The sequence below is a fragment of the Polypterus senegalus genome, chromosome 12, assembly GCF_016835505.1.
Source record: "Polypterus senegalus isolate Bchr_013 chromosome 12, ASM1683550v1, whole genome shotgun sequence".
Lineage (NCBI taxonomy): Eukaryota > Metazoa > Chordata > Cladistia > Polypteriformes > Polypteridae > Polypterus > Polypterus senegalus.
The window spans coordinates 56545197-56567197 of NC_053165.1; the positions used below are offsets into that span (position 1 = coordinate 56545197).

Consider the following 22001-nt stretch of genomic DNA (forward strand, 5'->3'; position numbering starts at 1 on the left):
GAAATTGTAGCAGAAATGTAATTTTTCAGCATGGTAATGACCTTGAAAGTTATTACAAGCACAGTTAATACCACCTTGGAGCAAAAGCAACACTAATATTATTACAGTCACCTCAGAACTTGAATTAAGTGTAATGGAAGCCAAGTGAATTGCTTCAGTTGTACTGACTTTCAAATACTCATTCAGTCATTGTCCAACCCGCTACATCCCAACACAGGGTCACGGTGGGGTCTGCTGGAGTCAGTCCCAGCCAGCTCAGGGAGCAAGGCAGGAACAAACCCGGGGCAGGGAGCCAACCCACAACAGGACTTTCAAATACTGACTTGTTTTAAACACAACATTTGTATTTGTGTTGGTTTGTATAATGTTGCATAGTGCTTTCACTAGCAAATAAATTGTTGCTGCACAGACAAGCAGCCTTAAAAATGAGGTTGGACTAAGACTTTTGCATAGTCGTGTAAGTACAAACATGTGTCCTTACTTATTAAAGATATCCCTGTTTGATACTTTACTGCTGAATTATTTAGGTTAGATACTCAAATAGTTTAATACATAGTCTACATAACAGAGTAAAATACCTGGTTGCCATATTTTCCTGTTTTACTCAAAAATGTTATTAGTTGGTCTAAGTGACCGAATTGATAGTGGTGATGTCTGAGTTTTCAACATATGTAAAAAAATAAAAAAAAAATAATTGTAAAACTGAAATGTTTCACCTTCTTTTCTAGACTGTTTTGACTGCTGAAAATATTGTGATAGCTACTGGAGGACGGCCGAAGTACCCATCTGATGTGAGTTCCTGTGGTGAAACTTAGATCACAGTATTCTTCTAGAGAAAGTTAGGCTTCTACAGTTGCATCCACCATGTTGTGGAAAGGTATAATGATCAAATAGTTTGGTTCAGTGATTAATGCATACATTAATAGTTAAAATGCTCTTAGTTGTGCAAGTATTAAACAGAGGGTTGAGGTTTTCTTGATGACAAGGTTATGCGTGAGATAAACAGAAATCTACTTAAAATATAGTACAATGGCATCCATATCTCTGTTTTGAAGACTTCAGTAGACTAACTTTTTTAATTCTTTTAAATGTTTGATATTTTGCACTATGTCTTAATAAATGATATTTATGAAAAATATTTAGGATATGATGCCACGAGCTTGGCACACCTATCCTTGGCCAGTTTCGCCCATTCCTCTTTGCAGCACCTCTCAAGCTCCATCAGGTTGGATGGGAAGCGTTGGTGCACAGCCATTTTAAGATCTCTCCAGAGATGTTCAGTCAGATTTAAGTCTGGGCTCTGGCTGGGCCACTCGAGGACATTCACAGAGTTGTCCTGAAGCCACTCCTTTGATATCTTGGCTGCGTGCTTAGGGTCGTTGTCCTGCCGAAAGATGAACCGTCACCCCAGTCTGAGGTCAAGAGCGCTCTGGAGCAGGTTTTCATCCAGGATGTCTCTGTACATTGCTGCAGTCATCTTTCCCTTTATCCTGACTTGTCTTCCAGTTCCTGCCGCTGAAAAACATCCCCACAGCATGATGCTGCCACCACCACGCTTCATTGTAGTGATGGTATTGGCCAGGTGACGAGTGGTGCCTGGTTTCCTCCAAACGTGATGCCTGGCATTCACACCAAAGAGTTCAATGTTTGTCTCATCAGACCAGAGAATTTTGTTTCTTGTGGTCTGAGAGTCCTTCAGGTGCCTACTCCAGGCGGGCTGCCATGTGCCTTTTACTAAGGAGTGGCTTCCGTCTGGCCACTCTACCATACAGGCCTGGTTTGTGGATTGCTGCAGAGATGTTTATCCTTCTGGAAGGTTCTCCTCTCTCCACAGAGGACCTCTGGAGCTCTGACAGAGTGACCATTGGGTTCTTGGTCACCTCCCTGACTAAGGCCCTTCTCCCCTGATTGCTCAGTTTAGATGGCCGGCCAGCTCTAGGAAGAATCCTGGCGGTTTCGAACTTCTTCCACTTACGGATGAGGGAGGCCACTGTGCTCATTGGGACCTTCAAAGCAGCAGAAATTTTTCTGTAACCTTCCCCAGATTTGTGCCTTGAGACAATTCCTTTGACTTCATGCTTGGTTTGTGCTCTGACATAAACTGTCAACTGTGGGACCTTCTATAGACAGGTGTGTGCCTTTCCAAATCATGTTCAGTCAAATGGATTTACCACAGGTAGACTCCAATTAAGCTGCAGAAACGTCTCAAGGATGACCAGGAGAAACAGGATGCACCCGAGCTCAATTTTGAGCTTCATGGCAAAGGCTGTGAATACTTATGTACATGTGCCTTCTCAATTTTTTTATTTTTAATAAATTTGAAAAAATCTCAAGTAAACATTTTTCACGTTGTCATTATAGGGTGTTGTGTGTAGAATTCTGAGGAAAAAAATGAATTTAATCCATTTTGGAATAAGGCTGTAACATAATAAAATGTGGAAAAAGTGATGATCTGTGAATACTTTCCGGATGCACTGTATGTCAAACAAATTTCCATCAAGCACACAAGAATTACAACAAACAACAAAAGCTTCTGACTTGCCTAAAAATAAGAGAGCAGTCCGAGTGAAGCATTATAAAGTCCTATTGGTGTGCATATAAAGGATCTCCAGCATTTCTTGACACACTTGTGCCAAATAATTTGCTACTTGTCAGAGGTATGCTCACTACTGGCCAATCCAGTTGCAGTGATCTGAGTAAAATAGTTATTAATGCAATAAAGGGGGCATGAGGTGGATAGGCCTTTGGAAGACAACAATGGTGGGAGGAGAAAATCTAGTAAAAGGTTTGTTCAGAATGTTAGCTTTCTTCACGTTCCCTTCCAGCACTCTGGGTTGCACGAGTCTAGTAATTGTGCCCATTACATTCCAAACACCTCTGGTTTAATTTTGAATTAGTTTGTTTTCTGTTTTGGCTCTTAAAGTCAAAGTGAACTTTATTGTCATCTCAACCATATACAAGTATACAGATAGACAAAATTGCAAAGCTCAGGGTCCACAGCGTAACAACATGACGTGCAAATAATAAATTAAAAATAGACTTTAAATTTAAAATTAAAACACAAACAAGACATTGTGCAAAGACAAGACAAAGAAGTAGCAGCAATACTTTTTGTTCACTAGCTTTACTTTAGTGTGTCATTTGAGCCACTTGCACTGATATGAATTATTAGTTTGTTGCGATGGGTTGATTGTGCTCAGTTTTAATTAAACTTTTACCACAAATGCACCAATAAAGCAGGAAGAATCGGAAGCATCATCTGGAACAAGTCTACATATGAAGTCCAGTTTTTTTTTTATTTTTTGGGTACTGTTGATTAATTTATTTTATCCAGATGTTACCTTTTATTGTAACCCTTTGTCACTTACACATTTTTTCCAGCTTATGTACACATGGCACATTTACAGGATAATGTATGTTGGCCATTAGACAGTTCTGAAAATATTTATGTTTATATATTGTTTTATGTTTCTGCACCAAAATATATTAATATTGCATGTATCTTAAGATTTAAAGTGTTTAGAGCTGTTAATATTTACCTTTTTGTTTGTTTTCTGGAAAGATTGTAAGCAATGAATAAAAATTGAATTAACCTAATTTCTGACAGGTACCAGGAGCAGTAGAGTATGGACTTTCAAGCGATGACCTTTTCTGGTTGAAAGAGACTCCTGGTAAAACGTGAGTAAATGTGTTTGTACTGTGTATGAAAATGACAAATTGCCATTTTAATAACGTGAACTGAAGTTCATTACACAAAACTTTTGACTCTAATGATTGTGTAGATAAGAAAATATGTTCATCAGTTTCTAGGAATGGCTGTACACTGTTGCAGTAATGTGTGCTGTAGTAGATATTTATTATCCTTAGATAACATTTTATGCGCAAGGTAAGAGATCTTCACTATGTCCAGTATTTTTTTGTGTGTTTACTTGTTTCATTGCAACATCAAATTAAACTACCATTCCACAGTCATCAACCATAATAGCTGTTTCTTACTAAAGCTATAAACATTTTTTGTTATTTATTTAATTGTTGGGGCTGTTTAAATAAATCTGAATAAGTCAACATTGTTTTAGTTCCTTGATAAATGGTAGTCATGTTTGTCCTACACTATTTGCAAAATGGTTTACCCATAACCAGTCTGATATTGCTGGTGTGGTAGAAGGCAAGGTTTACTTAAGCATCTTGGCACTTGGAGTCTGTTAACACAGCTGCAAATTGAGAGGAATGCAAAGAATATTCATACTCCTGGAACTTAAAACTCAGGGTTTTTGCTGCTGTGAAGCTGTTGTTGCAGTTGTGGATTTGGCCACCAGGTGACACCATTTCATGATAAGTGTCTTAAATTGTCTTGTTAAAAATATACGAGTGTCAAAAGTATTATGAGTATGAATTTATGATTAATTTAGATACCTGAAATTAGGCAGGAGTTCACTTTGTGCTAATATTTCATAATGTTTTGCAGTAGACAACTAGAGGAAAGTATGATGGTTTTAAAAAAAAAAAAAATTAGAAAGCCAAAGAATTCCTGATGATTTACATAAAAGAGATCTCTGTTGTCATACTGGAGCATAGCTTTTATATATAACAGTAAAAAGACCTTTTGTTCTTTGTTTGAAACACTTAAAAATTAGCCTGAAGGTTTCTGTAGCGACCTACCACAATGGTTGTTACGGAACTTCTGGAAGCTATGTGAACAGAGTAATATCTCTACACGTCTGTTAAGATTGTGAAAAATGTTTTCACTGTACTAGATGGCACCAAGATGGATGGGAGGTAATGGAAGTTTGACAGTTCATTTCCAGCCAGCCTTTGTAATGTCCCCTGCAGCAGCTTAACCTTGCCAGAGCATGATTTGTAATAGTCAGGCCAACCTGTTTTGCAGCACACCTGAGCAGCCATGGTGTGTGTGTGTGCGTGCGTGTGTTTTTTTTTTTCTTCTTTTTTTCTTTTTTAATAATGTTAGTGGAGGGGGTTCCTGATCAGTCATCTTCTTTTTGCTTTACCTCCAGTACAATGTTTTAATCTTTTTTTTTTTCCTTTTTTTTTTGAAATGCTTTTAAAGTAATTACACATCATGGAACACATGGATAATATAAATTATGTCAGTTGAACAATTTTCAAACTTCTGTGTTGCAGGTCAAGGTCAACAAAATTTTCTTGCACCAGGCAAGTTTGCTCAATTTGAAAGTAATTTAGTCATTTTGTAGGCACAAATATGAGGAATGTCTGCAACATAAGACAGTATTTGTATATGAATGGATGATTCAATTTGTTACATTCTAGTTGGTACAACACTGTGGTTGTTTCCGGAAGTTGAGTTTGAACGATATCCCTTTGGCCTTTTCCAGTTCTTATCAGATATGCTGTTTGGGTTGGGCAACTATTAAAATAGCTGCAAGCATGCATAGGCCTCTTCAGCTTTCTGTGAGTTGAAAGACAGCCCAGCTGTCCTATCCTGAGCGTTAGTCTCGTATAGAAACTTGATTGAGAACATAAATGAACAAAAGGCACAGCACCCTTAAGCAAAATGTGTGTCCTTTTTTTTTTTTTTTTTGGTCCAATTAGCTTGCATTCTAATTATTCCTTAGTAGACCTGAGGTGGTTATATTATGTTATTATATATACCTTGGAAGCGCTTGTGATTGTTTGTTTCCTTTTTGCTGCTTCTATTCTAGTCTGTTCTACTTTTTTATGATGGATGGGGTCAGTCAAGGATTTGTATAATTGGTGTGTTCCCTGTGGCAGTTTTATTTTTGGCAGATCATCATAACAAGCTTTTGATTTTTCGGTTTCTTATCATTGCAATCTGCAAGCCAGCTCCCTCAACTTGTAATGCTAATTAGATTCCAGAAGCCAAGACTGGTGTGTTTTTAATGTAAATCAATCCACTATGGCTTTGGGGATATGAATGGGCAAGATAATACAAAAAAAGAATATCCCAAAAATGAAGTGTATACATACATAGTGAGTGAGTAATGACAAAAAGTCTCCAGGTTTATTACCAAGTCAGTAACAGAAACTTCCTTCAAAATTGTTATAACAGTACAACACACAGGTTATGGTTTGGTTGGCCAATTTGAATCAAGCACTGTAGGATTCCTGACATGTTCTTTTTGTTGTTCTTTTATTACCACTAATGTAGTTTCCTTATACTGCTTTAAGGAAGGAGTGGTTTTATGGGTTAAATGCCATCTTAGAATTCTTGTAGGGTTGTAACTATCTTTTATACTACCTTTGTGAACCTGAAAGAGCTGCAGTACAATAAGAAATTTGGCTGACTCAAATAGGTCTTCGCTACTGAAAGGATGAGTGCCATCGTCAAAACCCCACAACCTGCTGTATAGTGAGAAACAGATCTGTTGCTTCTCTGCAGTGTCTCACATTTTTGTATTTCTGAGATATAAGGCAGAAAGGTGGCATTTTCCAAGACCCCCCTTTTGTCCACTCCATTGTAGATGCAAGTTCTAACAGCGAGTAAAGGGAGTATAATGTTTACACGTTGCATTCCAGAGTCTGTACTGAAATCCAGCCTGCAGGGGATACGGTAGTTGTTTGTGTGCATGCGCAGTGTGTAGTTTGTGCTGCTTTACCCAAGACTGCAGGAATTTGGACGTTTTAAGAAGGTTAACAATGTTAGGTTATATAGCTCCTTGATGTGTGGAGTACAAGTCACAGGAGGTTCTGCTCAACCTTTATAACACACTGGTGAGGCCTCATCTTGAGTCCTGTGTGCGGTTTTGGTCTCCAGGCTACAAAAAAGACATAGCAGCGCTAGAAAAGGTCCAGAGATGAGCGACGAGGCTGATGCCAGGGCTACAGGGGATGAGTTATGATGAAAGATTAAAAGAGCTGAGCCTTTACAGTTTAAGCAAAAGAAGATTAAGAGGTGACATGATTGAAGTGTTTAAAATTAGGAAGGGAATTCGTACAGTGGATCGAGACTTATTTTAAAATAAGTTAATCAAGAACATGGGGGACACAATTAAAAACTTGTTAAGGGTAAATTTTGCACAAACATTAGGAAGTTTTTCTTTACACAAAGAACGATAGACACTTGAAATAAGCTACCAAGTAGTGTGGTAGACAGTAAGATGTTAGGGACTTTCAAAACCGACTTGATGGTTTTTTTTTTGGAAGAAATAAGTAGATAGGACTGGCGAGCTTTGTTGGGCTGAATGGCCTATTCTCGTCTAGAGTGTTCTAATGTTCATTGTGCGTTTTTTGGTATGGAGGTACACAGCCCTTGAAGTTTTATGGGAGCATGTAAGTATGTGTAGACTGTTTGACTGATTCTAGTGCAGTAACACGGATACTGTGAAATTTGTTTTTAACTATTTGGTACAGTTTGGCGATTCAAATTCATATTATTGTATTACAGTTATTCTGTGACACTTTTTTCACCTAAGTAAGTTTGTTTGTCTAAAATTATTGCCACTTCAAAACTTGCTCTCTACCTTGGGTTATATTTACGAATGTGCAGTTCACACTTATGAAGGCACGGTAAACCCAATATACCACAATTATGAAAAATAACTTGTACTGTGCTACACTTATCCTTTGTGTTTCTCTTCATTACATAACACTTTCTGTGTGAAGTGTAATGCAACAGTAGGTTTCATTTAAATAAATATATATATAGTGTGATAGGCGGCCGGGGATTTTTTAGGAGAGGAGCAGAGGACCAGGGGAGTGGACATATTACCAGCAGTGCCTCCCCTGGGACACGAGAGGGCAGCCCCGCTGGTTTACATCAGGGCCACAGGACTGGAGCTTTGAAGCTCAACTCTGCGCGGGCCCTTGGCCACCACCATGGGGCGCCTGGACAGTTCCAGAGCCATGGTCTACAGCACTTCCACCTCACTGGAAGAGCTGCCAGAAGAGGAACCAGACTCCCATGCAGCACTTCAGTCACACCAGGAAACGCTGCCTGAACTTGATCGAGGAGCACTTCCAGGTGCTTTATAAAAGAGGCCGCCTCACTCCAGCAAGCGAGCCGGAGTCAGGAGGAAGAAGACAGAGCTTGTGGGAGAGGAGTAGAGGCGGTCAGAGAAAAGACAGAGCTTTATTGGGGTTTGTGCACTATGCTGTGCCAAAGAACAATAAATGTGTGTATTCTGGACATTGTTGGTCTGTGTGTTCTGTCTGTAGCCGAGGTAATCCGAGAATTGGGATGCCGAACCATTACACCAACAGGAACTTTAATGACTTTGCATTCAAATACATAAATTTTAATATGGTGTTGGTCCCCCCTTTGCAGCGATAACAGCTCCCATTCTTCTTGGAAGGCTTTCCACAAGATTTTGTGTTTCTGTTTGCATTTGCGCCCAGTTATTCTGTAGAGCATTTATGAGGTCAGGCACTGATGTTGGACAAGAAGGCATGGCTTGCAGTCTCTATTCCAGTTCACCCCAAAGATGTTTTATGGGGTTAAGATCAGGCCACTTTGTGGGCCAGACAAGTTCTTCCACACCTAACTCATCCAGCCTTATCTTTAGCTTTGTGCATTGGGGCACAGTCATGCTGGAATAGAAAAGGGCCTTCCCCAAACTATTTTCACAAAGTTGGAAGCATTGTCCAAGATATCTTGGTATGCCAAAGCATTATGGTTGCTCTTCACTGGAAGGAAGGGGCCTAGCCCAAACCTAGAAAAACTGCCCCACACCATTATCTCTCCTCAACCAAACTTCTCAACTGTGACAACGGTCTACCAGCATCTGCCAAACCAGGATTCACCCATCTGACGCCAAACAGAGAAGCGCGACTTGTAACTCCATAGAACATGTTTCCATAATCCATTGGCAGTGTGCTTCACACCATTCCATCTAACGCTTGGCATTGGACCTAGTGATATGAAGCTTGCATGCAGCTGCTAAACCATAGAAACCCACTCCATGAAGCTCCTGCCACACAATTTTTGTACTTACATTAATGCCAGTGGAAGTTTGGAACTCTTCAGCTATGTAATCACCTTAGCAATCATTGACCCCACTCTACAACTTTACGTGGTCTTCTGTTTCGTGGCTGAGTTGCCTTTCTTAAATGCTTCCTCTTTTGTAATAATACCACTTACAGTTGACCGTGGAATATACAGCAGGGATGAAATTTCACGAACTGTCTTATTGCAAAGGTGGCATCCTATCACAGTACCACGCTTGAAGTCGCTTAGCTCTTCAGAACGACCCATTTTGTTTCACAAATGTTTGTAAATCGAGACTGCATAGCTAGGTACTTGACGTTATACCCCTGTGGCAATGGGTCTGATTGAAACACCTAAATTCAGTAATTAATAGGTGTGTTCCAAAACTTTTGTCAATATAGTGTGTGGGGGTGTGTATATATATATATATATATATATATATATATATATATATATATATATATATATATATATATATGTGTGTATATGTGTGTGTGTGTGTGTGTGTATATATATATATATGTATATATAATGCAGATCCAGATAGTCTGGATGACTTTGATTTATGCGGGGACGATTCCACTTCGGCGCAAAGACGATTCTTCATGATGTCAGTTCGCACACTTCTCAATGGTCCGATATTTTTCGGATGATTTTCTATGTAATAAACTTATGTTATAGTGTAATGAAAATTGCATAATTAGATCTGGCCACCCTATCTATATCTATCTATCTTTCATAAATCTCACCAGGCTACTCAGATGTTTCTAATATGCACATACTGTATCAGGAAATTCACTTAGTTTATTTTTCTTTTCACAAAACGTAAACAAATCTGTATGGATTATGTAGAGCACTTTGTAGCAGCCATTTTTTTTTTCTCTCAAAAGAACATCTCAGCTGTAAATCTCTGAAATTGTTCCAAAGCCTCTTTTTAATCCTTTAAGCCCATTTACAATACTTGTTAAGTACAGATATACATTAACTGGACAGTGGCAAGCAGCAATGTTTTTATAAAATTTGCCTGTTTTCTTCACATGAAATGCTCCAAGGCACTCATCTGTCAGAATGAACAAAAAGGAAGCTTGAAAAGGAGTGACATACTCCACCTAAAGCCATAGATAATGGAGGCGGTGGAATTAACAAGCTATATTAGGAGAATATCGAAGCAGGGATATCGTGTTTTAGAAGATGTGGGGATTAGTGATGACATTACAATTATCTGTTCTGGCAGCACCTTATCTTTGAAATGGATTAAAGTTATGATTCAGTGAGCCCACACACAGCCTTGTTCTGCACTCTTGTTGTGTGTTTTTTGTTGCATATGTGGACTAGATCTAAGTGCTTTTTTGTAGTCCACATGTGCTCTAGCTCTTGGCTTTATACTATGTGTTGCATGGATACAAGCAAATATGCACAATTCATGTAACTTTTCCAAAAATGGAGAAATGGCACAGTGAGTTAGAATGAGGCTGAATGTTTGACAATAGATGAGCGTTCAGATAAAGTAATGCGAAATGATATGCATAAGCAATACAGAAACTGACAAAGCATTCTGTCTTCAGATTTCCTTTTTTTCATTAGGTCTTGCTAATTGCTTTAGCCTGCAGGGCAAAACCTCTGCCAGTTTGCTTTAAGAAACCTGTTGTGTACTGCTGTATTGCGTCATCACTGTCTGCATTTTCATCATTATTCTACTCTTACCCTTGTAGGTTAGTTGTTGGTGCAAGCTGTATCCTTTTAAAGGTTGCCGCAGACCTCTTTCTTTGTTGTAATCAATGCTCAAAATAATTTACAAGTAGAGTTTTTTTTCTTTCCTTTTTTTTTATTTTTTTAAAGAAACATTAGTGTTCGAGGTATTGGGTGTGTGTGTGTGTATAATTAATATTCAGCATGAATTAAAATACACAAATCAATGCACATTTTTTATCTGTAAATAAGATGTCCATTTATATTTTTAAGGCACTTAAATTTAATTTTTAGTGATTTCAACAGCAGGTCTTTACTCCATGTTTGCATAAAATAAGGTCTTTTTCTTTATTTCTATTAACAATTTTTAACTGTTTCAAGGCAGCATAAAATAAAAGAATAAAGAAGGTGATAAGCACATTTTCAAACACTGAAGTTGGGTTTGTCTTGGGACATGATGCACATTATTACTGAAAGCAAAGATTCATTGGTAACATTTCTATGTGTCTCATAATGGGAGGTTGGGCTCCAGAAAATGCATCCAACCAGAAGGACTCTGGTTATATTTCTCTCTAGACGCATAGGACAAAATAAGGGATATAGTATATTACAAAGTTACCCATAGATTCATCCACTGGCCTTCATTAAAATGTAGTTATTCAAAATTATTTTACAGTATCTGAGAGAAGTCTAATTATATCACTTCTAGAGTTTATGCTGTTTGAAGAGGCTGGTTTTATGGAATAGAACAGTTTGTTTTAGAATAGATGGTAGCCTTGTAAAAGATTTTTTTTTTTTCTCAAATGTTTCTCTCAAATGGTTTCTTAATCCTTATTTTCTAGGACCTCAGCCATTTCGCTGCATTTTCCACTAACCCTGTGAAATGTATTGTGTTTTTATTTATTTATTTATTTTATTTATTTGCTTTTAACTTAAAAATGCAAGATGTTGCTCTGGAGTGTGCTGGCTTTCTCACAGGAATCGAGTTAGATGTCTCTGTGATGGTGAGAAGCATTCCACTACGAGGATTTGATCAGGTACTATTTTTACATTCTATTTGAAATAAGCTTTCCTTTTTATCGTACCCTATATAAATTTCTGTTTGATTTTCATCAAGCATACTTGGTACACTGTTGCTGTTACAAAAGGAAACATAGCTTTAAATGGTGCATGTACGTAGGCAGAACAACATTTTCAAACCTGCCTAATCTGGTTCAGGGTTGTGGGGTCCAAAACACTGAGGACAAGACAGGAATCAACGGTGGAAATTGCACCATTGTGTCACAGGGCTCACTCGCATGCATGGCCTCAAGAGGGCTAATTTAGAATCTTCAATTAACTAGCCTATAAATATATTTGATATGGGAGAAAAAATGAAATACTTAGAAAGAAATGCATGCAGATACAATGAGTATATGTCTGCTCCAAAGGGATGCCGTCAAGACATGGGATTAGAGCCCAGGATGCTTGATCTTTGCGGTACAAGCCCTAGATAGAGGACATAATTTTATTTGAGATATTTCTTTGAATACAGTACAGCGATTTAATGGCTATCGAGACACAAGGTCTTTGACTTGGTTATTAATTCCCACTGAAGTTTTTTTATTTTTAGTATGTATTTATACATATACATATTGTCTTATAATCAAACAAAACAATAGGTCAATATACCAAAATATCAGTAAAGCAGATTAATTCCAGGAATTTCATGATACTTTTTAGAGGCCTTTGTAAAAATACTGGAACTGTGTACCAGGTTAAGTATGATTAGATTCAATCTTGTAAGAGCAGAGTGGTAGCCCATGGCTGAGTAATTTTTTCAAACAATTGTTTTGTCATGCTAAGATTCTGTAAAGAGGAAATTACTGGTTTCCCTTTCTTAAACCAAAAAGCTGTAGCTGTCATTGTCTTAAAATAACGGGATTAACAACGTCAGCCTCTCCACTAGATTCCTGCTGTAGTTGTCAATCACACAAACATGCCTGAGGCAGGTAAGTAAAAAAAGTTTAATGCTGTGCAGTTTTGCAAACTCCAGTGTCAAAGTTTAATTGCTTCAGCCAGCACCTCTCCATAGTGGATATGATCTTCCTCTGGTATTTATTTTTATTTTACTAAATTGGATACTTTTCCTCTTGATCAAGCTCTGGTATCGATATTCTCAGTGCCTATTCAGAAGTCATATTCATTATTAATAAAAATTGGTGTTAAAAGTCCTTTTAAAAGAGTCCTTTGACAGTGCTGCTGGATTGACTTCAAAGCATCTTATCAAATGGGTCACCTTGAAAAATTTGGTGGTGCCAGTGCAGCAGGTGCTTTTTTTAATGCCTGACACATTGCATCACAATGCATAATTCCACTTGTGGAATATGTTCTAAGGTCACTTTGAACTGAATTATTTGTATTACTAATCAAAAACATATAATAAAATTAGATTCCTTGAATTCAAGTTTTTACTTTGTGCAATAATATAGGCTTCTTGGCATCTAGGAAAATAGTTTTTCTAGTACTGACTGACAGACATTGGCAAAAGAGTGTTGTGACATGCTTCCAATTGGTGCCCTGTAGCATATCCAAACAAGCATTTCTAATTGCCTGTGGAAATTGTAGAATGGGCAGTGACGGGGTATCTTAATGTAGTAATTCAGTGGACACTAGTTAGCCACAAAGCGGTCCTGATGTCACATAGGCAGGGCTTCTTTAGGTGTCTTTGTTGAAGCAAACTGTCCTTAAAAAGTAACAGATGAGAGTGACTATAATTGGTGATGATCTGGTGTAGTGCAATTTTAGAATATCCGTATTGTGTTAATGGGTGATGCTGTTAGTCATTGGTTCCAAGACAGATTTGGGACTGATAAAAAGTGCTTTTGCCACTCATTTTATTATAATCATTTACTACCATTTACTGTGTTTTGCTGCTGCCTTTGTTCTCATTGCTAACTTTTTACATTTCTCTTATTGACAGTTCATTATTATTTTGTACATTTCTGCTAAGCCATTCTTTTTCTTTTTAATAAATTTCTTTGTACACTGCCTAGTTTGCTTTTAGTCACTAAGTTAATTTATATTAGATGAACACAATGACAAGCAAAAGCCTAGTTGTAGTCAGAAGATGGGGCCTGAGCTGCCTTGAAAGCTTGCATGTTGTAATCAGTTCAGTTAACCAATAAAAGGTGTCATTTGGTTTGACTTCTTATTGCATCCATAATGGTTAACGCCGTACAACACTCTGCTACTAAATTCATTGACTGCAAATTGATGAGTGTGGGGGCAACTGCAGAATTTAACTAAATGTCTTAATGTACAACAAAATATTTGAAAGTATCTGTTAGCAATTTATTTGTACTTACACGGTCGTAGTTCTCTCTAAATAATCTTTCACTTTAATTTGAAATATTTGTTTATTTTCTGTTGTTAAGTAGCAATATCATCCTTAGGATAAGGTTAGAGATGCAATGCTGAAGAAATATTGAGCAGTGGAACCACTAGAGGCAGTAGCAGTTAGCAGTCCTGGCTGGAGACTGGTTGGTAAAATGATTGAAATCCTGTGTCAATGATAAATGAATGTCTGCCCTGTGAGAATTATTCAAATAAATAAATGAATGTCTCAAGTCAAGTAATTTAGAACAGCAGACCAGTTTACATTATGACTTGTCCAATGCTTGTTCAGAGAGGAATAAAGATAATAAGTTTGAAACTAATTACAGGGTCGCCTTGCAATCATTCAGTCAAAACTCTGGACAACACATTGTTCCTGATATTAATCAAGGAAACTTGATCCTTGGTTTGTGCCACAACTAAAACTCATTATACTCTTTGATTTGTGGCCCAACCTCAGAATTGATTTCATAAAGGAAGAGCATGAACTACATTTCTTCATGTTCTCTTTTCATTTTCTTCTGTGTTTCAGAATTAACTGCACTTTTAAAAGTTTTTCAATACCAAAAACAGCTTTTTATTTTAATTTGAAATTTTGTTTTTGAAGTAGAGAAAATGTGAAAACAAATTTGTATCAAAATGTCCTCAAAATCCTACATCCCTTGAAAAGTTAAGATTAAAAATAAAGACTTTTGTGTACACCTTTATATAACTGGGAACTTTGCAGATGTAAAATGTTCTCAGTCATAAATCGTATTGGCAACGTCTGTGCCATTTGAGTAAAAATAAAATATATCCTTAGTGGAGTAAACAGCCAGGGTGTTTATTTTATTGAGGAACATCCAACGAAATAAAAATGTAGTGATCACATAGGAACTTATAACACTGAGTAAATAATAATTAACGTTCAGTAATCTCCTACCACCCACCTACTTTACTATAATTTGCTGTCAGATGAAGTATCCAGATGAAATCATCAGGGTCTAGTTGCCTAACTGACATAATCTGCATGTTAAGATTGCAGGATTCAGGAAGAGTAACACTTCACTTCAGTGAACACTAATCTCCCTGCTACTGTAGCTATACATAATCTGAGTTTTATCTGCACAGCCGTCAACAATATTTCTAAATTAGATGTCACACTCAAAATTCCTTGATTGTTATCTCTCTGTCTTTGTCTTGGCAAACATCCTTTGCCAGCAGTGTATGAAAAAGTACTACTATCAAATGGAAAAGGGGGGGTTTATGGATATTATAGAAAAAGCGAGAAATTGTTTCTGTAAGTAGCAAGTTTACTGTGCCAGAACTCTTCAGAATTTTTAACGTTAGGTTCCTTTGATATGGATTTATCTTTGGTAGTTGCACAATTAAAAGTGAAGAATGTATAATATTTTCCTCTTTAAAATACCCGTTGGTTACTTTCAGCCCATGTCATTATCGTCTCTCCACCTTTTTCAATGAGGGTAATGCTAGTAACATGATAACCTGGACTGTCCAGGCCACTGAAGTGTTACTAGTTTCTTCCAACACCTTCTGGGGAATTCCCAGACACTCCCAGGCCTCCATTGTGTTCTGGGTCTACCCCTTGGAATGCAAAAGGGTGCAATCTAAGTAAACTTGGTCCTCTTGATCTGAAAAAGCAGTGGTTCTATCCCAATGTTTTGTGTTGCTGTGTTCTTCACTGTATCATGGAAAGTGCACTGAGTAACACATAGAAGAGATTACAATTTTTGCAGTATGTACTCCCAATTTCATTCTTTTGGTCACTAACATTGTGATCTTAGGCGAGTATGGGATGTAGACTCAGCAGTAAATTGAGGACCTAATTCTGCCTTTACCATGACAGTCCTGCACAATGTTAGCAAAACTGCAGGTGCACCAATTCATTGCTCAATCTCATGATCTGTTCTTTTTGTTTGAGTAAGAACCTGAGTCCTTCACTTGTGGTAGCTACTTACTCAAGAGAGGACAGTGACCTTAGATTCATAGGTGCTGATTCTCATCCCATCTGCATCACACTCAATAGATTTGTACATGGAATTCAGAATTTCTTTAAATTTTTAATTTTCTATCATTCATGCCTGAGTCTGCAAAATACTGCTTTCTGAAAAACAGTTCTATATTACTTTTAGATTAAGTCGTAATACAATACATGTAAATCTTTAATTTCCAAATGTTTCCTTGCTATCTACTTCAGGTACAGTACTCCTCAATAACTCTAATTTTGTTTTGACATGACTTCAGAAAACAATACTCTTTTAAAAGATCTTCATTCACTTGGGTTAAATGTCTAAATGTTGAACCCAGGTGCCAGCCGCCCTTGACTCTCGTGGTTTTGACTTTACTATTGGTCATCCCCAAGATGGCACCATGTCATTAATTTTAAGATGTCTTAGATTAGATATATAATCAGAAATAAGCAAGAAGAGTAGCAAATAATGCTTAGAAAGAAGCTATAGATTAATTTTTGAGATAGAACACCTCAGCCTTTATAGTACATACTGTATTGATTAATTCTGCTTTCTAAGGCCTTAAATGCTGTCGCTTTAAAATAACATCTTTTTTTTTGTGCAAATACTAAGCAAATTAGAATATTTCTTAGATTCTTCAAGACGACAAATTCTCCTGTCTCAAAGAGTATTTACAAGTATTTTGTCAGAGTTAAAGGATAGAAATTACATCCATGGGCTTACAGTTCCAAAGCTGTGCTACTGTGAATTCCTTTGGTTAAAAAAATAGGAAACTTCCTTCAAATATGCATTACAATCTGTGTATAGGACAACTGCTTCTTCAGTTAATTGTTGACACTTGGGGTAAAGATTTTTCAGTAACGGATAGATGTTTTATGGATTGATAAGACATAATTACTTTTCTGCTTAATATATGAGGTGTTTGCTGATAAGCTATCATTTACATTGTTGCCGTTATATAGTCTGACATTACACTTTTTTTTGACACCTGTTTTTTAATTGTCTTTTGAAAATATTGTTTCTGAAGCCATTCCAATGAAATTTTGCCTGCAGTTCTTTATAGAACCAGCTGCTTCCAGGTTAGCCAGGAACTGTGTTTCCATATTTTTAACTTTTAGATTTGTTTTTAATTAATATAATTTTAGAAGAGGAGATAACTAAATTGATCACTTATGTAATTCAGATATTTTCAAAAGCTGGCACAGTCTCATTTTCGATCACTAAACAACTTTTCATTCTAGCAAATGGCCCACCTCGTGACTGATTATATGGAATCAAATGGCACCAAGTTCTTATGGAAGTGTGTTCCCACTAAAGTGGAAAGGATGCCTACGGGACAGCTGCAGACCACTTGGAGGCACCTGGAGTCTGGCCAGGAGGGCAAAGCACACTTTGACACAGTACTGTGGGCTGTAGGTAAGACCGTGGAGTTGGTTGTTAAATGTCTGTGGTAACAAGATGCTTTCTCCCTCATTTAGAGCATAAGCACTGTGCTTATTCATTCTTTCAAGATTCATGGAGTGATTGGTGGTAACAGGTGGAAGCTCACTGGCCATAACTATGGCCAGTGTTGCAGTGTACTTGCTGGCTGTCCTTTTATTCCTTTCCTTTTTTAAAATCAACTGACAACTTTAATTTTCGTTTGTTATCAGGCCAGGTTTTGCACAGCTTAGTAAGATCATTTAAATGCAAAGCAGTACAAGTCAGTTAAAATACAATTAACTTATGTTTAAAACAACACAATTCACAAATCCACATTTTAGGACCTTAAAGAGTAATGATCACTGGTCATAAAATACATCCCTGCTATTTTTGTGGTTTCTGCTTGACTTGTACGCAAGTATTATAGTTATAGGCATTAACAAAATATTGTGTAAGAGGTAAGGTACTCCTTTTAAAAAGTAATGATTTTTTTAAACCAGCTCCTTGCATTTTATCAAGTTGTTTGACTTGAAGTGGTCACTGGTAGTTTGGGTAATATAACATTTAGCCCTGGGTAACTGAGTGCTAGCAGGAGCTGGATGGTATCATTTCTCCAAAAACTGTGGGTATACAGTCGTCTTAGGCAACAAGTCAAAACTTAATTATATGGTGGTCTTATAATTTTGAAAAGTTCAAAGGGTACCAAAGAATGCAATGTTGAATTTTCATTAAGTTATTTTATTATTTTTGTCATATAAATGTTAATATTATAAATGGCAATAATATTCTTCAGACCTTCCTGTCTCAAGTTGATTAATTTCTCATTGTGGAAGTCTGAAACTCTTAATGTAAACATTCATTTCTGGAAACTTATTCAGAATATTCTTAAGGGTGCAAACCTGTGAAAACTTCACAGCTTTTATTATGTAATGGAATTCTAATAAAATTACTGTATGATTTTAGTACATTAAATATTCTCTCATGGGTGAAAAAATATTTGGGATAAATAACCTGGGACCTCATTTAAAAAAGCATTCATACAATGATCCAAAATTAAATGGTTGATTTGTTTTCTAAAAGTTCCTTAAAATTATTTATTTAGAAAAAGTTCTTAAATACGACCTACTTGAGAGTTATTTACAAACCACAAATTCTTAGAAAATGTATCTGAATGTGAATAATTATTTTGTTTCCATCCTATGACTGTCCTCATATACTCTTATTAGCTGCGTAAGCCCATGCTGTAAAAAGCCCCGGGTCCTAGAAACTATTGAAATCGTCAGGAAAAAACACTGAAGTGTAGAGATGTCGGGTAACAAAGGAACTACTCTGGGCATCCCTGTCCTAGGAGAATAACATTTTGCCGACGTGCTGGCATCGCTTGCGCGTTAGCGGTGGGAGGAAAAGTAAAAGGGATGCCATTTTGCTAGTGTTAGCGGCTAAGCGACTTTGTCTGCTGAGGTTTCGTTTTGCAGATGTGTTCGCCTGTCTTGTGTTATTTGCGGCTAAGCGAGTTTTCTGTTTCCTCGGAGGCGGAGCCCTTACCCTGACTCCACCTCACACTTCCGGGCCAGACAGACAGACACAATTCCACGTGTGCAAGTTTATATATAAGATATTGTAGGATATAAAGCCACATAAATGGAAAGATATCATCAATGAGTAATGGCAAGTGACACATCAGGTAATTTGATCATGTATTTAATTTTGATGTTTCTAATTTACTGAAGTGTGTCCATTTGCTTAAGGTGCTTGTATGGCAAATTTTCTTTTTTGGAAATCCCATCTTCTTACTAAGTTTCATTTTAATTAGACCTTGAGTCCTTTCATTGTTGGGGAAACTGATGAGCTGTGGTGAACTGCACAAAGTAACATTCAAGACAGCAGGCGTGTTTTATCTTAGAGTAGCTTGACATACTTTATCAGTCTTTCCGTAAAATCTCACTGACTTGCTTCCCTGTTGCAAGGGAGTTTTCACCGCCACTGAGAGATGACTTAAGTAGTAAAGATGTGAAAGGTAGGATGCTGCTGCTAGCAGAGGTCCATAAGGATCAGCCAGCAGTTTTCATGTGTGAAAAGTCTAACCAGTTTATGAAAATGTAAATCTGAGTTATTTAATCACAGTTTGTATGTCAATTTTCACATTGATCAAATTTAAAATCAAATCTGTTGGTGTGAATATTTTATAAAATGAGACCCCTACTGCTTGTTCAATAACCGAATTGTCAATGAAGTGGAACCTGTATCTTCAGGTTCTTTATGTAGAGAGGAATAAAGTAAACAATCAAGGGAGATAGCAATCATGTGTTAAAGTTAAGAAAACGATTCAGTGATTAAAAAACAATTTTGTTCAGGGAATTTTTACAGGCAGTTTTATGTATGAAGTCCACTAGGATAACTGAGAAAGTCAGGTTATACCTTTTGAGATCTATCATTGCATTTCTTTGGTTTGTTTGTGGTCGATAGTGTCTTCTAAGATGGAGTGTCAGATCATTTTAGCGACCCACTATAAAAAAAAAAACATTCCAGAATTGAGGAATTAGGGTGGATCATGTGCTGAATTAAGCACAGATGAAATTAGTTTTAATTTTAGTTACAACTGTATTTTAGTTGGCTTTCTTTGTCATATACAGTTCTTATAGACCATATAACAATGTATAGTAGTATATATGATATATACTAGCTGTGTATGGCCTTCATGACAAAAAAACAACCCGAAGACTCCCTAGCAGTTTCACTATATACTCATGAACTTTGAGTGGCGTCAGCTGACACTTAAGAATTGCCCAATGCAGAGGATGTGGACCCACCTGTGCTTGTTGCCCCACTTATTTTTGTAAGAAGACACTGGTGATGCTTATCTTATGTATGAATCTTATACATATGAGTCCTATTCATCTTTGCCTCACGAAAATATCTCCAGATAGGCAATGGTTTTTAGTGAATACTTGCCCTCCATTGCTGGGGTGTTTTCACTTGTTTGCTTCGTTTCAAAGTTGTATGCCTTCATCTGTGTCATTAGCATGACGTTGTTGTTGCAAAGTGGCGTTCGCTACACACAGGTCTTTCATAGTGAAAACTGAGGTGCCCTCAGTGACTGCTCCATACACACTTACACACAGGTCTTTAGTTTATATATGTCTAATACTGTAAATAAAAATGTCTCTGTGCCTAGAAATTAGACATGCTTGGATTTATTGAAATTTCTCAGTGTTTGTAGCTCAGTGACAAGGAAAATTTATATTGGGCAGCCTCAACAATCAACTCAAGACAAAGTTTATGACCAAGGAGCATTGAAGATGGAGACTTTGTTTTTGGGTTTTGCTCATTAAGCAGGCAATTGGCAAAGCTGATGCTTTGTAGCAGGAATTTCCCTCGACCGAGTGGCCCCTCTTTCTTGTCTTTCTGGATTTCCTGAAATGTACTTTGTCAGGCTGGTTGATTTGTTTATTTCTCTCTACATTTACTTTTCCTCTTTAGAGACACTGATTACGTCTGTCGGGGTTTCACCGAGTCCGGGAAGCATTTTAAGAATCTTCTTGGAACTTGCTGGTTCAGGAAGTGTTCTTTTCTGCAATCTGCTGACAACTTAAAGAATGTGTACTGCATTCTAGACCTGCAGCTGCCTTCTCACTGTTTGTTCTGGCTCTGTCTACTGCATTGCTTGTGATATGCATGATCCTGTCTTAAGAGTAAATCCCACCCTCTTGCCATGCTGCATGTACAAATCATGCCTCCTCCTTAACCAGTAAAAGTCAGCCAAGGTGTTTTTGTGTACTGTTTCGGCCAACATCTCCATCTTGTTCACACCTTAATTCATGTCTCCTTTTTATGCTTTTTCATCATCCACTGTTTTTTGTTATCCTTTCTTCCCTCATGCTTTGCTGCATACTTTTCCAGATGTGCTTTACTGTTACCATTAGGTTTGATTCACCTCTGGCTTTACATTTGCTTTCTTTGTTGGATCATCTTAATTGCTTTCTCTTGAAGCATATTTCTCTTTTTATCATTGCTCATTCCTTGGATTATTGGTAATGATGATTTTTCCATTCCTGTATATCTCCCCTTTTTGCTGCTGCTCGCCCTGAATGTGACTTGATTGATTGCAGGCCCACTTGATATAGGGAATTATTCATAAAAGAACTTGAACTTCTCTGCTATAGGTTCTAATTTGATTCCACATTGTGATTACAAGAAAGGACAGTAATAGATGCATTTGATTTCTCTGAGAGGGAATAGTATCTCGACTGGTATGAGCATAAAATAGCATGCATTTGGTGAGACAAGCAGCAGGAGGGTGTCGGTTTACCCTCCGTCCCTATGGAGATGACTGATTATTTGTCTACAGTTCTTGCTTCCTTTTAATGGCAAAGAAAACATTTTAATTCCACGGTGGAAGGCACTGGGGAGGTTTTACAAGACATATTGTTCCTTCTCTGACTTGACTTTTAAGACCAAGATCTCTTTAACTTTAAAAATAAATAGGAATGCTTTCTTAAAAAAAATTGAGTTTCACAACATCTTGTTTCACCAAGTTACTAACTTTCACAGACTTTTATTATTATTATTCTGTTAATCTGTAGTCATTAGCAAGAATGATTTATTTGTACATTTAATGGTTTACC

At 37.2% G+C, this 22001-nt stretch overlaps 1 protein-coding gene across 3 annotated transcripts in view; it reads left to right on the plus strand.

The window, feature by feature from the left end:
- Positions 1-22001, plus strand: part of txnrd2.2 (thioredoxin reductase 2, tandem duplicate 2) — a 58944-nt gene that overhangs the window by 18971 nt on the left and 17972 nt on the right. For all 3 annotated transcript variants that reach the window (XR_005635828.1, XM_039771511.1, XM_039771510.1), the window contains exons 7-11: positions 729-791; positions 3608-3678; positions 10633-10652; positions 11555-11646; positions 17196-17370. Coding sequence is in view for 2 of the 3 variants with exons in the window: in XM_039771511.1 (XP_039627445.1) it covers positions 729-791; positions 3608-3678; positions 10633-10652; positions 11555-11646; positions 17196-17370 (421 nt within the window). In the remaining variant the exon portion in view is untranslated. The remainder of the gene's footprint in view (positions 1-728; positions 792-3607; positions 3679-10632; positions 10653-11554; positions 11647-17195; positions 17371-22001) is intronic.